We start from the raw sequence: 15,151 nt of genomic DNA, 5'->3' as shown, positions 1-15,151 counted from the left end.
GACTCCTCGCGGCGCCCGCGCGTCGCCCGTTCTCGCCCGGCGCAGCAGCAGCAGCAGCAGCAGCAGCGGCGCGTCCCGGCCTCCATCGAGCTCCCAGCTGCTCAGCGCGACCCCGGCGCCGCCACGATGTCTCTCTCCAACAAGCTCACGCTGGACAAGGTGGACGTGAAGGGCAAGCGCGTGGTGATGAGGTGAGGGCCGCGCTCGCCGGCCGTTGGCGCCCGGGCCGCGCGGGGGCCGTTGGGCTCGGCCGGCATTTTCCCCGACGGGCGCGGGTTCGCCGGCGCGTGCAGGGCGCGGGCGGGGGGAGATCGGTCCCGAGAGAGGCGCCTGTCACGTGTGGAGCGGACGCCGCGGGCATGGCGGGGGCGGGGGCGGTTCTTCTGGGGGGCGAGCGGGGCACGTGCGGCGCGGGGCGCCTGATCCCGGCTTCCGGCGTGGCGCTGCGTCCCGTGCGCACGAGCCCGCCCGCCGTCTGCGAACGCGGCTTCGGGCTCCGTTTCCCCCTGGACGCGGCCTGCGGCTGTTTCGGGAACAAACCAGCCCCGCGGGCTGCTGGAAAGGGGCGGCGGGGGCGGGAAAGAGCGGGACTGCCAAAAGCGCCTCGCGATGGGAAGGGTAACCGGACGCACGTTTCCTTTTGGTTGTCCTGCGAGGGAAAAAGGCACGGGGAGCCGTAAAAGCGCGAGCCCCGCAGGCTGCAGGAGTCAAAACGGCATTTCTTTCCTCATACGTATACATGGCTTTGCACGAAATGAATGGAATCAAAACGGCATTGCTTTCCCCATACGTATACATGGCATTGCACGAGATGAATGGAAGCCGGGGTACATGACCATACCCTGTAACCTATCCCTCGTCATACAAATTCCATGCGCTGCTGCAGCTGATATTACTGCTGTGTCCCTCCCAGCAAGCAGATTCTGGGCCTTGCCCTGATTACATATCCAGCCCAGAAAAGGAGAGAGAATTGCTGGATCTCTCTTAACTGTAAATCTTCTTGAGCTTTGTGCAGTCAATGAATAACACAAAAATTTTGATCATCTTTTTTGGAAGATGTAAATTGCATTAAAGAAAATATAGTTTCTTTTTGCATCAGTCATCCAGTAACAATAGGTCTATGTGTTTGAGAGTTACAGAATGAAAAAGCCATTTTAATACAGATGAAGAGGCAAATATCAGTTTCTAAGGATTTAAAGATTTCAGAAAGCCTAAATACATACCACCCTCAACTTTTTTTAAAAAAAGCCTTTGCGTGGGACCTAGATTGGGGGCGGGGGGCATTTGGAGAAAGGCCTAATATCAGTGCTTGTTTGCAGTAGTAGTTGAAATTTCATGTTCACCATGCCAGCACCTATAAATATGTGTGTTGCTTAGTCCAGACGAGCCCATTTCAATAGGCTTTGGTCAACTGATTCCAAGTGTGTCTTTTCAGAAGAAAATGCCATTTGAGTTCTCTGGGGCTTATTTCTATGTGTGCATGCATTGTGTAGTTTAAACTAATCTTTCATGCAAATAGTTGAATAGAAGAGTATCTTGCTTTTAAGGAAACCTGCTACTCTGAATTTAAGCAACCAGTTTTTAGAAGGTATCCTTACCCAAACTGGAGGTGTGGAGAAGATAGATCGGAACACCTGCAATTAAAATATTCTAACTGCCCTTAGAAAATACCTGCCCTTGAAATTTCTTTTTGAAACTTGCCCTGCTTATATTGCATGTGGATGAGCATTTACTGTGCTTGAATCAATGTGATACCTAATAAAGTTTTAAAAAGGCTATCTCAAGGTCCTTGAAGGTCGGCAGGGGCACTTCATTCATATTTCAGATACCTCTTTCTGTCTGGAATAATGACTACAGATTTGTTTTTGCTTTAAACTGTTGTGCAAGTTTCTGCAGTATGTTTTCACTTTCCTGTCCCTACTTATGCATATTATGAACAAGATTCTTGTTTTTACGTTGAAAGAGATGGCCGTCTCTTTCCTGCTTGACTTCTTTCACTTTTTTCTGTACGTGCGCTTCTCCCGCGCATGTACAGAATGAAATCCTGTATTTCTAACGCACAGTTTTGAAAGCACAGTGAGCAGCGGCAATCTGTAATAACCCAGGCCAGACTGTGCGGGCTTCCTTCTGGAACTGGCTTGCGTAGCCAGGTGTTCTCAGTGCCGCCTTGTAAATAAACGAACATTTCAATTCAAGCCTCGGCAGGACTAGCTGAAGAGCCAGACGTCTGTTGCTTCTGCGTTTCTGTCCTGGGCAGGGAGGGAGCCAGGAGTACGTGCTTATGCAACTGATGTGCAAGCCACCTGCCTGGCAGAGGCTACATCACTGCTCCTTTCATGTGCCCTTCGTAGTCATAATGATGGTTGCCAAGCTGGAACCAAGGCAAGGTCCTGCTACTGTCAAAAGCCTGACTCTTCCATCTATTTGCAGGCACATAATAGGGTGGCTAAGGCTGCAGTCCTGTCTGTGTTCAGGCAGAATCAGCCAACCATGCTGGGAATTGTAGAACCTTTTTCTGCTGAAATCTATATAAGATGAGACCTTAGGGATTTTAGCAGAGCTTACTTCTCTCATTTGAAGCCTTAGGCAGAGGTGTTCATTTCCTGGCTCTCTTAATTCCTTAAAAAGGTAGTTTTGTTACTTATAACATTCTCTGATCTGCTATGCTGCCTCTTGCTGTATTGCACAATATAATTTCCTTTCTCTCTCAGCTTTGAGGCAGGAGAGCGCTTTGTAGAAAGGCTTGTGAAGCGCCTCCTACCCTGTGGTCCGGCATGTTACAGGATGCCAACATTTCTGCTGAGTAATTGTGAGATGAGAGCTTGAGTCCACCATTGAGTTAAAATTGTGCTTCATATTGTACTGGCAGAGTGTGGCAAATTTGCAAATACTGTAACTTACTGTAAACCTTACTATGAACAACTAAAGTCATCTTAATGAATTTACACGCCTCATTGTTTAGTTTAGTTTATTATTAACTTATTATTCACCCCTAAGCAGATAAAGGCCTGTGGGACCAGGGATAACACTGGTGGCATCAACTCCCAACAGGAAATCTAGCTGACTTAGTTTTATTCATGAGTGTTCAAGTTATCCCCAAATCCTTCTATACCCATCTCCACTTCAGTAGAGCTTTGATGCATTCCATTATTCATTATCTGTGTGCTTGTCTTTAATTATGACTTTTGATATCATTTATTAAGTTCATTTTTTAAATTGTGTATTGAAACTTTCCCCTCATTTTTTAGGGTTGATTTCAATGTACCAATGAAAAACAACAGTATAACCAACAACCAAAGGTAAGGCTCGTCTTTCAGCTCCATGGAGATGTGATTGGTGTGCTTGCTTTTTTCCGTGGCACTGAAGCTCAGTCTGCTTGTATGAGATTTCAGGGGTGATCCTTGGCTCTTCCGGGTAAAACTTGGAGATAGCAAAGTCAGGAAAACATTCCCGACGCATCTCTTGTGGCAAATTGGACAGGGACCTTGTAGTCAGGGTTAACTGTGAGCCAGGTCAGCTCTTAGGTTCAGCTCTTAACACTGATATTCTATACACCAAACAAGCAAATTGTTGCAAGAATAGTTTATCTGTGCAGGATTATCAGAACGTCTGTAAACAAATGTATCAATGGAATGACAGTGTCTAAAGCATTTTGGATTGGATGTGTTAGTGCTGAGGAGAGGCGGATGGGTAGAGGGTATTTCTGTGTTGGTGAACTAACTGTAAGGAGTCTACAGTCAGACTGCTCACCTCCCAATTCTTTAATATATACTCTTGATTCCATAACCAATACCTAATCTTTTTGATGCTTCAGCCTTATTGCACCGATATTTAATTTTGGTGCAGCCCGGTGTGTTTGGAAGACCCTTCTGTTCACAGCTGAATTAATACTTCCAGTTTCATGTTCTGATGCTTGTTGCAGAATCAAGGCAGCTGTCCCAAGCATAAAGCATTGCTTGGACCATGAGGCCAAGTCTGTGGTACTGATGAGTCACCTTGGCCGACCTGATGGAGTTCCTATGCCAGACAAATACTCTCTGGAACCAGTGGCAGCAGAACTCAAAACACTGCTAGGCAGGTAGGTCATTGTGATTGTCGAGCACGGGCAGCAGTTGCTGTGAAATAGCATTTCCATTGGTGAACTGCAACTGTTCAACTTGGACTGTTTGTAGGGATGTCTTGTTCCTGAAGGACTGCGTGGGTCCGGAGGTGGAAAAGGCTTGTGCTAGCCCAGCAGCTGGCTCAGTTATTCTCTTGGAAAATCTCCGGTTCCATGTAGAAGAGGAAGGAAAGGGAAAGGATGCCTCAGGGAACAAGGTGAGGCATCTGCCTTGAATTTCACTCTCCCTATCACATCTTCTGCCTTTACGAAACCCATTGGCTCCATGCCAGTTAATCATGAGGATCATAAGAATAAAGGTAAATGTGAAAATCTGAACAGATTAAAGTTCTCTGATCCTGCTAGAAGTATAATTAATAAACAGTTCAGTGCAGAATGGGAGGAACAGCTAACCCATATAGAGAATATTTAATACAGTATTAAAGCAGCCCCATTTTTAGTTGTTTCCCCAGAACAAGGCTAGTGGAAGAGAAAGGTCCACATCGCTCCTGAGCATCGGAGGCTGCACTTCCCTAGCCGCTTTACTAACTTTGGGGCCGGGGAAGTGGTGGGGAGCTCTGCGTAGCAACTCGAGCAATCTTGCCCGCTTCCACAATTTCAGAGTTAGGTGGAAGACTTGCTGCCGCTCCTGAACAGGAGGAGAAACGGCTGCTGGCCTTGACAGCATCGCACCGTCCGTGGCAAGCACAAGACCGTGTTTGTGAAGCCTTGCTCTGACATTTGGACTGTCCCTTCACTTCTGGGATGATTCTCCCTGACACTTTCCAACTGGCAAGGTTCCGTCTATAGACTGCGAAGGATAGACATTTGAGTGCAGGTGCCACAAATTTTCAGGCAGCCCTCTGGTGTTCATGCCATCTTGCACCTTTGACATTTTCTTGAAGGTCACCAAGAGTGCTTGGTCCCAGTGTGTTTCTTTTCTTAGCATCTCTGACCCCGCCGAGCCTCAGGCTTGGCTCCCTTTGAGGCCACAGAATGCTGATATACAGTATGATGCCCTTTCACAAGTTGATACAGATCACCATACAGTGCTCTAAAAGGACACGCAAGTGCACTTCTTGCGACTGGATATTTCAGCTCAGGGGTTTCACCTGGAACCACAGTCCATAATCTTTTAGTCCTCGTTTTCATTCAAAGAGGGATAAATAGCTTGCATTCAGTTGAAACAGTTGCTCATTTGTACCTTAGTACCCTGGTTGGCCCCTCCCATATTTTGATGAGCAGTACCATGTGTGTTTCCCACATTTTCCTAAGTGTGATGTCTCACAGTCGGCTTTTCCGAACCCCTGGATTCCAGTCCTCATTGACTGGAATGGCCAGGCTGCTAGAAATAATATACGAATGTTAATTCTATAACCTGCATTTAATTAGCTGATAAGCCAGATTGCTGCATGGAGGGTGGAAACGAGGAGTCCAAAAGCACCCACCTTGGCTTGAGTTTAGCATACTGCTTTAGAGCAGCAAAAGGAAGGAGAGCTGGCTTCTCAGGCCTGAAGTGATGGGGGCTGCTCAGAAGCTAATGACTAAATGTAAGTGTATCTGGCTGCTCTGTTTAAAGTCAGGAACGCATGACGGGAAATAGCTCCACAGTTCTTAAAACAGACATTTTCCCTACTTCAGCACTTCTTGCACTGTGACAGAGACGCTTCAGCTGATTATATACAGCTGGTCACCTGAGAGAACTAAGAAGCAATTGATAGTGTTAGTCTAAACCAATAATAATAGGAAAGGCGATTTGCTTTTCTCCAGATTAGAAGAATGCAGCAGGTCTGTGCTGCGTTGCAAACTTGTGTATGGCATGGTGGTGGTGGTGGTGTTTTTTTTTAAGCTAGGTTGTATCACCCCAACTTGTATGCATTTGCTCCTTTGGCAGAGCTCTCCCCTTCTCCCAAGTTCGAGGCAAAGAATTCTTTAATATTCCTGCCACAGTGTTGGCAAAATGGGCTTCTTCCAGCCAAATGTATCTTGCTCTTTGCAGTGGGCCTAAAGAGCCCTTTGCCAAGGGAGAGTTGATGTTTTCAGATTTTCAGACTTTGATCAGTTCAAAATGCAGGTCCTGATTTTGAAAAGTAGATAAAGCTGCAGAATAAGGCCATGTTTACTCTGTTGATATTAATTATTAACAAACCACTCTGCCCTTTCTGGGCATGGAAAAGGAGCGGTCACACCTTTCTTTTGAATGGTTTTTATACCGAACATCAGAATAGGGACCACCACTTCCCTTCCCAGAATGACTTTGTTTAGCAGGAAATAATTCCCGTCTCCCGTAACTTTACGGATGCTCTTGACTTCATGCATGTTAACATAGTCTAGAAACATTCATTTTAGTCAGTTGCAAGTGCAACCAGAACCATGTAAAAGAATGCCTTTTAATGCTGGATGCATCTACTGTGGTGCTGGCGATTCCTGTGGGGAGGGTGTTATTTTTTTCTTGGAAATGCTCTTTGCTTTCAAAAGTTCTGTTCACGCAGAGCTTGATCTCATTACTGCCAATGCTTATAAGAAAGTAAAAGACATTATTCTCTCTTGCTCTCCTCAGATCAAGGCAGATTCTGCAAAGGTGGATGCTTTCAGAGCATCACTTTCTAAATTGGGTGATGTCTACATCAATGATGCCTTTGGGACGGCACACAGAGCTCACAGGTGGGTAGTGTTCTCGCATGATTAGGACTGGCCTGTCTGCTTCCAGGTTAACTTTGGGACAGCCGGTTCGGTCTTACATGCACAATTGCTGACAAGCATTCCTTTTGGGATTAATTTAATAGAGTTGTATTTTCTTTCATTTTTCATATCCCTTCATCAAATTTTAACCAGTGGTAGAAACGGGTTTTCCATATCTAATTGCCTTTGAAAAGTTCTGTGCAGAATAATCTGCATGTTGCTAGAATGTCAAATCGGAAAGACAGGTATGAACTTCAGCAATTTTGTGACTATTGTGCAGTCGTGCCTTTAGTGCTATTAGTTGTAAACATTGAGGTCGTTCTCCCTGGGATCAGAGGAACAAGTTTGGGGTTGCAGTTAACTGATACCTTTCCCCCTCTCAACGCAACAGCTCCATGGTAGGTGTTAACCTACCTCAGAAAGCGGCTGGCTTCCTGATGAAGAAAGAACTGGACTATTTTGCCAAAGCTTTAGAGAATCCAGTGCGTCCCTTCTTGGCCATACTAGGAGGGTAAGAATCAAATTATGTTTCTCTTTCAGTATGTATAACTTTATTTTAAAACTTATTTGAACTGATAACTAATGAAATGATAGAAATTGCAAGAGTCTACTGTCTGTGGGCAGATAGTTGAGACATCTGCATCTCAAAACTACCAGCTTCAGAGGCTGTGATGGTTTTAAAAAGCTTGGAACAGTCTGGTCGGGGTATACTGTGAGGGGCTTAGAGCAGGCGGTATAGTGTGTGGTGTCTGACCTTTGCATCCGAGTACGAACTTAGTTGCGACTCAGCACTTCTGTTTGTAACTGAGCCAGCCTGCCTGCCTGCCTGCCAGTGTGCATAGAGCTGGATACATTTTGGCTCCTGCAGCCTCCAGACTGTAGTGAAAGGTGCAGCGGAGCCCCGTCTCGGTTCACGGGTGCCGGAGGTCTTGCTGGACAATGGCGGCCTTCCCGGGTGTATTCGTGAACCTTAAAGGACTCTCACTGAACTTATGGCCAGTGTTGCCAGAGATGTCCTCTGATACCGAGAATAACATGACTGCAAATTCAGGAAGTGTGTTTCGCTCTTCTTTATTGTCCAGGACTAGAAGTAAATTCTAAAAATGCTTCAAGATAGCATGTGGGGTTTTTTTAATTGATAGTGCTGCCGCCTTGCAGCCTTCCTTCTCATGTTTGTGTGAAGCAGTGTAGATCATAGTGGAAGGATGGCAACTCAGCCACTGTAAAATGTCAGGAAGTGTTAAAACTCAGCTGATGACATCCCGAGTGGTGATACGGCCCTCTTCTCCTCCTCCCCATTTACTAGAGCTAAAGTTCAAGATAAAATCCAGCTGATCAACAATCTGCTGGATAAAGTCAATGAGATGATCATCGGTGGCGGGATGGCGTTCACCTTCCTCAAAGTGCTGAACAACATGGAGGTATGGAGCTTGCACCCTCTGGCTTTCTTTGGGTGATGGAGAGGCGTGTATGAGACGCCGTACGTGCAGGCAGAGAACCTTTGCTTCTCCAAATAGGGCTGGGCATCAACTCTCATCATCCCCAGCCAGCGTGTGGGGTGGTCATTGGAGTCTGGCAATATCCATAGGGACGAAGGTTTCCCAATCCAGTTTTCCATATACTGGCTGCTGCCTTCTTAACTGAGCAGTTTATATTACGTGTTTGGGTATTTACAATCTGCAGAATAAGACCAGCTTCCTGCCTGTCTTGCCCTGGTGCAAGTTCAGGAATGGAGGGCTGGATTTTACCTTCATGGCTAAGCTACTAGCAAGACCTCTAGACGTTTATTGGCGCCGATATAAAACTTTAGAAGTCATGCTGGAAAAAACCCCTGCAAGCTCATGGTGCTCCTTCTGACCATACATCGTTCGGTAAGAGAGAGAGGAGCTTTGCAGAGGTCTTGCTCCGTAGGTGCTAATGTGTGTTAACAAAACCTGCGTAAGCAAGTATTGAGCCAAAGAGCCACAGAGATGGGTGCCTGCAGGCAGCAGTGGCGAGCAGCAGGTGGCCCCCACAGGGGCAAGTGGCGAGCCACAAAATAGACTCCAGAGCCACGTGCGGTTCCCAGGCCTTGGTTTGGCCACCCCTGCTATATAAAGCGTCGTCCTTCACTTTCAGATTGGCAATTCTTTGTTTGATGAAGAAGGATCGAAAATAGTCAAGGACCTGATGGCCAAGGCTGAGAAGAACAATGTGAAGATCACTCTGCCTGTTGACTTCGTCACTGCAGATAAATTTGATGAGAATGCAAACACTGGACAAGCCACGATTGCCTCGGGCATCCCTGCTGGATGGATGGTGGGTTTGACAACGGATGGGAGGCGCTGGACAGAGGAGAAGCCACAAGGCTCCTTCCTGTTCTGCACTTCCGGTACCCGAAATGGCTGAGCGACATGTTTTGCTTTTTCCTGATCTTAGGGTTTGGACTGTGGTCCTGAGAGCGTCAAGAAGTTTGTTGAAGTTGTGGGAAGAGCCAAGCTCATTGTGTGGAATGGCCCAGTTGGTGTGTTTGAGTGGGACAAGTTTGCCAAAGGAACCAAAGCCTTGATGGATAGCGTAGTGGGAGCGACCGGCAAAGGCACGATCAGCATCATTGGTAAGAGTGGAGTGGCTCCTCTTCCTTCCCATCAGCGGTGCTAATGAGTAGGTTTCCGGGTGGCTGGAAGCTGGCTGCTTTTCCTGCGTAAGGAGGAAACTTCCTGTTCCAAGTCAGACAATTGCTCCATTGAGCTCAGTCACGTCCCCCCACGCTGCCCAACGGTGGCTCTCCAGGGATGCTTTGAGCCCTGCCTAGCACCGCTGCTTGAGCCTTTGAGCTCTGTGCAAAATGTGCTGTTCCCACTGAGTGGTCCTTTGCACACCCTCTGAAGTCTCTGCTCCATTTTGCTGAACAGGTGGTGGAGACACGGCCACGTGCTGTGCCAAGTGGAACACCGAAGACAAAGTGAGCCACGTCAGCACTGGAGGGGGTGCCAGCTTGGAACTCCTAGAAGGTAGCGTTCCGTTTCTTTTCCTTTTTGGCTCCTTGGAAATGGCATTAACGTGAGAACTTGTTCGTGTCTTACCTTGCCTCCCGTGACTGTTGGCAGGTGTTCAAAGAGTCACACAAATACTTTAAACTATGAATGGGCTTAGAATGACTGTAACTGCAGCGCCCGTGTCACCGATCCAGTCTTGCATCCGCAAAGACTTCATTTTTAAGCAGTGCCACCCCTGCCCCATCCCATATCCTCCAATGTCCCTAAAGGTGGAGACATGCCAGGATGACCCTTCCTGCCACCTCCTTTCCTGCCAGCTTGGCAAGGTTTTGTTGCCCAACCACGCTAGGACAGAAGGCATGCGGGGATGACTCCCTGTATATGCTTCTTTGCTGCACAGCAGGGCTCTCCACAGCTCGTCCAGAGTGGGAAAGCGACTCTGCCCACCTGGAAGGACACACGCTAAAGCCTTGGCCTTTTCTTGGAGGTTGCATCAGGACGCTGGGGGCCAGGGACTGGGGAAAGTGTATTGAGTGCTTGCGTGTGCGCCCCAGCCAGCAGTGTGTGTGGCCTTTGGGAGCAAAAGGTGGCTTACCTCTGCCTCACTGGTACAGCTTTGCAGGAATGGCTTTTGGTTTCCTTTGGGAGAGCTCTTTCCCAGTGTGCGAACGTTTCCCTGTCACTGCTGCCTTCGCCTGCTCTCTGACAAAGAGGCTGCACCGAACTAGTTGCACACTGGACAGGGCCTTTGTCTCTGTTGCCTAGGAAGTCACCGCAGAAGGAAAGCATGCAAACCAGTGGAAGGAGGCATGTGATGGTGGAGGCACAGTCTCTCAGCCCTCCACTTACTTTGCACCCAAAATGTGGGTCATCCTACATAACACTACACTCTTTTCGATAAAACCCCCACAAAGCTGTTTTGCTGCTACCCCTTTTGCCTGTGGACTTTTGAATTATTGTTTAGATTTAAAAGCCCATCACTAGTTCATTGTCAACAGCCTTACATAGCTGAAAGCCAGCTCGTAATCAAGATGCTTAGCAACCACAGTTTGAGGTGTGGCAAGACGGTATATGACCAAACCCGCAGACCAAGCTTGTGTCTTTCCAATTGCTACAGGTAAAGTCCTTCCTGGTGTGGCGGCTCTGAGCAACGTGTAATGGAATGGCATGTAGAACGGATAGGAGCCTCTTCCTTCTGGTGTTCCTGTGCACACACCCTTACAAGCAGGCACAGCAGTGCTTCTATATCCGTACAAGCAGCAGGGAGCAGAACGTAAACTGGAACCAAACCAAAATGGAGAGGTTGTGAGGGCTTTTTGGTGGCATCTGCAGTTTACATGCTGCTGATTTGTTCGCAGTTCCCCCCACTTGAGCAACTGTAGTGTTAAACGGTTATTGTGATTTAGAGTGTACATATTTATATTGCCTTTAAAAAACAACCAAGTTCTCTTAGTATTTGTCACTTTCTCAAAACTAGTTTCTTCATTCAGCTTCCAGTGTTTTTAGCTGCTGTTTTCACTTGATACAGCTTATAGGCAAGGAGAAAATACAGATTTCTGGACCTTGACAGCAATGTTCGCTTCTAAATAAATGTTCATGATGTGAACACAATTGGGGTGTGCATCTCTTTTCCCTCGTGACACATTGCTCCCAGCTCAGTCTTTAAGTTGCTTTGGGTACCATTTTTCTTGTATCTGTTGATTTACCAAATTCATTCTTGGGTTATGAAGTGATTAACAGAGGACATATAAAGCCAGTCAGATTAAGGTAAAAGTTATACCAGTTAGAATCCTGCTTAGCACTTTTTATGACTGGCTATTAAAAACCAATCCAGAAAGAGGCAGTCCTAATGGCTTTTCTGGAAAACACTGAGGTTTTGACTTGGAGTGGTTTCTAGAGGAAAGGTGGTACCGCCATTTCAAAAGTCCCCTTTTTCATAATTATTTGAGTATCAAAACTTAATGGAGCCCACAATAATTTTTCACAAATTCATTACTGGTTATTCCAAACTTAAATTTATTTCAGCAATTTATTTTTTGCAACAGAGAGTCAGAAATCCTTACCAATCACCCAGAAACCTACCAGCCTTAAATGGTTTGATGTTTCAAAACTTCCAGGTAGTGAGGCTTCACAGCCTCCCTAAATAGCTAGTTGTGTTGTAGGCATATGCTGTCCTTCGGACCACACACAAGTCCCTACAACTTTGTGTATGTAGGATCATTAGCACTAATTGTGCTTTACAAATTAAGGGAAACAATGCAGGGGAGGAGAAATGAAAGGGAATGGAGCCTGCATCAAAAGAGCAGGGAATCTTTGCCAAAACCCCATTTTAAGTATTGTATGAAATGGATCTTTTTAGGAGCAGTGATGTGTAGTGCCCCATATCTCCAGTAGAGGGTCTCCTTCCCCAACAGACCAACTTGAACTGGGTGTAAAACAACTCCAGACACTATTAGAACCAGTTAAAATGGTATCATGCCTATGTGAAGTACCCATTACTGTCCCTGGTGAGCAGCTGCAAGCCTCTGAGGTGGCTGCAGCACCTTCCAAAAAGTAGAACCCTCAATTATCCACATTTATTTCACTTCGATACTGCCCAAGAGACTTACAGGACTTTACTGTGAACAATTAAGACATGGAGCTTGTGAAAGATTGTCCCTGGCTAAGTCGTCAAGTAGAGACGGCGGCCAAGGAATTCAAAGAAGTCTGAGATTTGGAAGGACAGCAGTGAAGGAACTAGCAAAGAACATCCAGTGCAAGGGTGTTTCACTTGAGGCCGAGATCATCCTCACTCTTGCGTTAGTGATCCCTGTATGTGGGGTGCGCAAGTTGGACGCGAAGGAAGCTGACGGGGGGGGGGGATCAATGTGTTCAAAATCCATGTGCTGGAGGAGGGCTTTGCTATAATACCCCGGACTGATGAATGAACCGGTGAGACCCAGTACTTGACGAGTGGCAAGACAAAACTGAAGTTGTACTTCGGGCGCATCTTGAGAAGGCAAGTCTCACGGGAGAAGACGATGCTAGAAAAGGTTGAAGGCAAAGGAGGAGGAAAACTAACTCTGCGGCGGCTCGATTTCATAAAGGAAGCCACAGCCTGGAATTTACAGAGCTGAGCAGGGCTGTCAAGGAAAGGACTTTTCTGAGAGCACTAATTCATACATCATAAATCGGAGAGAACGTGACAGCACGTAACGAGAAGTTTTGAGTTATGCAACTTCTTATCTGCCCCCAAAATACCTTCTGGCATCTCATTCAATTTCCAACTATTCTTAGCATTGTGGAGCTTCAGGGATTTAGGGAAACAAATGTAAATGAAATATTGCATATTGGGCAGGTGATGCTGGTTCTCCAGTTGCTAGAAACAAGGAATGGAACGTAGGGGGGCGAGGGTCTTCCTGCTGGATTGACGGATGAGCTTTGGGGTACCCATTGTTCAGCCCGATTAACCTCCAGTTACATTCCTCTGGTGATGGGATGCAAGGAAGGGGATAGGGCAGTAATGGCAGCAGCCAAAGGAAAAGGCGTTATCCCCATTATTTGTAAAGCAGTACTTATCTTTTCTGTTCTTCCCACACACCAGAAGTAACCTTTAGCTCAGTTGTATAACTTGGCTAGAGAAGCTGGCAGAAATGGAGTGGCTTTTAGGAGCTCTTTTTCCTGTGGTGTTTCCTGCATTCTGACATGGTAGCGTGAGCTATTCATGGAAAATAGCAAAGCATCCTTCATCTGGAGGCCCTTGGAGTGTGCCGTGGCTGGGGGAGGGGATGAACATTTGGCAACGGGAATCTGGGATGTCCTGCTTTCTTTCCTTGTTCTTTTCCTGTTCGGCTCAAGTTTTCATGCCTGGCTTTGTTTAGGCAAGAAAACTCAACATGCTTTTGTTCTCCTAGAATTAAGGGGAGATGGTCATTTAGAGCTGAGTGCACTATTTTAAAAAGGATGAAAAGTTCCAAGCTGCATTTCCTTAGTAGCAAAAAACAGTGGGGAAATAAATGCCTTACAGTGTCTGCCCAGTGATGGAGGGGTCCCGGGGCTCACAAGACCCCAGCACAGCGCTTTTCTCACAGGATGGGGCAGAGGGAGGAGGGTGATGTTTCCCAGTAACTCTTGCTCCCTGGAATGGACAGCCAAGACCCAGTGACTTTGTTCCAGGTGGAGATGCAGCAGCTACTTTAATGTTTGGCCTGTGCTTGGGGCCATGGCTAGGGGGTGCTGTCACGATGCCCACCTGCATTTGGAAACTGATCCTTAGCCAGCCTACTAGGCCATTGCACTCAGGCTTGTCTGCCCTGACTGGCAGCACCAGGGTCTCTCCCCAACTGCTGCAGGTGCAACCCACCTAATCTCCATCTCTTCCCATGGGGAAAAGTATTCAGTGAAAACTCACCTAGCATTTTCTGATGCTTACACCTGTACCAAGTGGCCCAAACCAACTCATCTGGAGAGACAACAAGCTATACACTGTCAGCCAGATAATCCTCAGCCATCACAATAAAGAGGAATGCTAAATAAGGTGGACTGAAACAGCTGCTGAAGAGGTGGACCGGTCGCATGTTTTGAATAACCCAGATTTAAGAGGCTGTCATCAAAGGGGCCATTAGATCACTGCAAGGGTCGCAGATGCATACCTGGAAGTTACACCTCAATTCTCAGGTAGGTCGGGGGGGGGTTAGGTATTCTGCAGGTGCTCAGAGGTACTCACCTTTATCACTTCATGTACTGCGCTGCTTTAGCCTTTGGCTTCTCAAAACATGGGGGGGGGGGGGGACGGGACAGTCTAGAATTGTGTTGTGAACGGCCTAGAGTCCTACAGGGCTATTAGTGCGGTGTGCCAGCCTAGTACCGCACTCCATCAGGCATCCGGCCTGTCCTCGGAAGTCGAGCACGCCCGAGGATCGAGCAGGGCTGGTGCAGCAGCATCGCCTCGTTTCGCTAGGGAAGAAGGCGCGGCCAGGTACGAGGCAACCGGGCCGCCCGGAGCCCGCGCAGGTGCGGCTGCAGGCCTGCTTTCCGCGGCACCGGGCTCGCGCGGCCGCGGGCCAGGCGGAGGCTCGGCTCGGCTCCGGCCAGCAGCCCTCCTCGGTCCCCGGGGAGCAGGAGCGAGCGGCAGGGGCCAGGGTCACGCCTCACCCGGCCCGGGAGGCGCCGCACGGCTTGTCCCGGGCCGGCGGGGCTGTCCGGGCGCAGCCCCGCCCGCATGCGGAGCCCCCGGACCGCGCGCCCTCCCGCCGCGGAGCGAGAGGCGCGACGACAATGGCCCCTTGTCCCGCTCCGCGCCCTCCTCCGCCGCGTCCTGGTCAAGCGCCCGCCTGAGTGGCGGGCGGGCCAGCCAACCGCAAGCGCCGCCGGGCCGCGCCGGGCCAGTGAGCGAGCGGCGCGCGGCCCCGGC

At 48.1% G+C, this 15,151-nt stretch overlaps 1 protein-coding gene across 1 annotated transcript; it reads left to right on the top strand.

Moving 5' to 3' along the window:
- The first annotated feature begins 34 nt into the window (after positions 1-34).
- PGK1 (phosphoglycerate kinase 1) lies at positions 35-11,370 on the top strand. The gene is made up of 11 exons (XM_044437828.1): positions 35-191; positions 3,249-3,299; positions 3,923-4,078; positions 4,173-4,317; positions 6,660-6,763; positions 7,173-7,292; positions 8,088-8,202; positions 8,900-9,079; positions 9,200-9,377; positions 9,676-9,774; positions 10,877-11,370. The coding sequence occupies exons 1-11, from the start codon at positions 127-129 to the stop codon at positions 10,915-10,917; spliced, it is 1,254 nt and encodes a 417-aa protein (XP_044293763.1). The 5' UTR covers positions 35-126; the 3' UTR covers positions 10,918-11,370.
- Positions 11,371-15,151: the final 3,781 nt, after the last annotated feature.

This window comes from Varanus komodoensis, unplaced genomic scaffold (assembly GCF_004798865.1).
Source record: "Varanus komodoensis strain SLA01 unplaced genomic scaffold, ASM479886v1 scaffold31, whole genome shotgun sequence".
In the NCBI taxonomy this organism is placed as follows: domain Eukaryota; kingdom Metazoa; phylum Chordata; class Lepidosauria; order Squamata; family Varanidae; genus Varanus; species Varanus komodoensis.
The sequence above is the reverse complement of the archived record's forward strand: the minus strand, read 5'-3'. Positions and strand labels throughout refer to the sequence as shown.

Coding starts and splice junctions, on each gene's coding strand:
- PGK1 (XM_044437828.1), top strand. CDS start 127: ATGTCTCTCTCCAACAAGCTCACGCTGGACAAGGTGGACGTGAAGGGC. Junction 3,300..3,922: donor AGTATAACCAACAACCAAAG/GTAAGGCTCGTC, acceptor TGCTTGTTGCAG/AATCAAGGCAGCTGTCCCAA. Junction 8,203..8,899: donor AAGTGCTGAACAACATGGAG/GTATGGAGCTTG, acceptor CTTCACTTTCAG/ATTGGCAATTCTTTGTTTGA.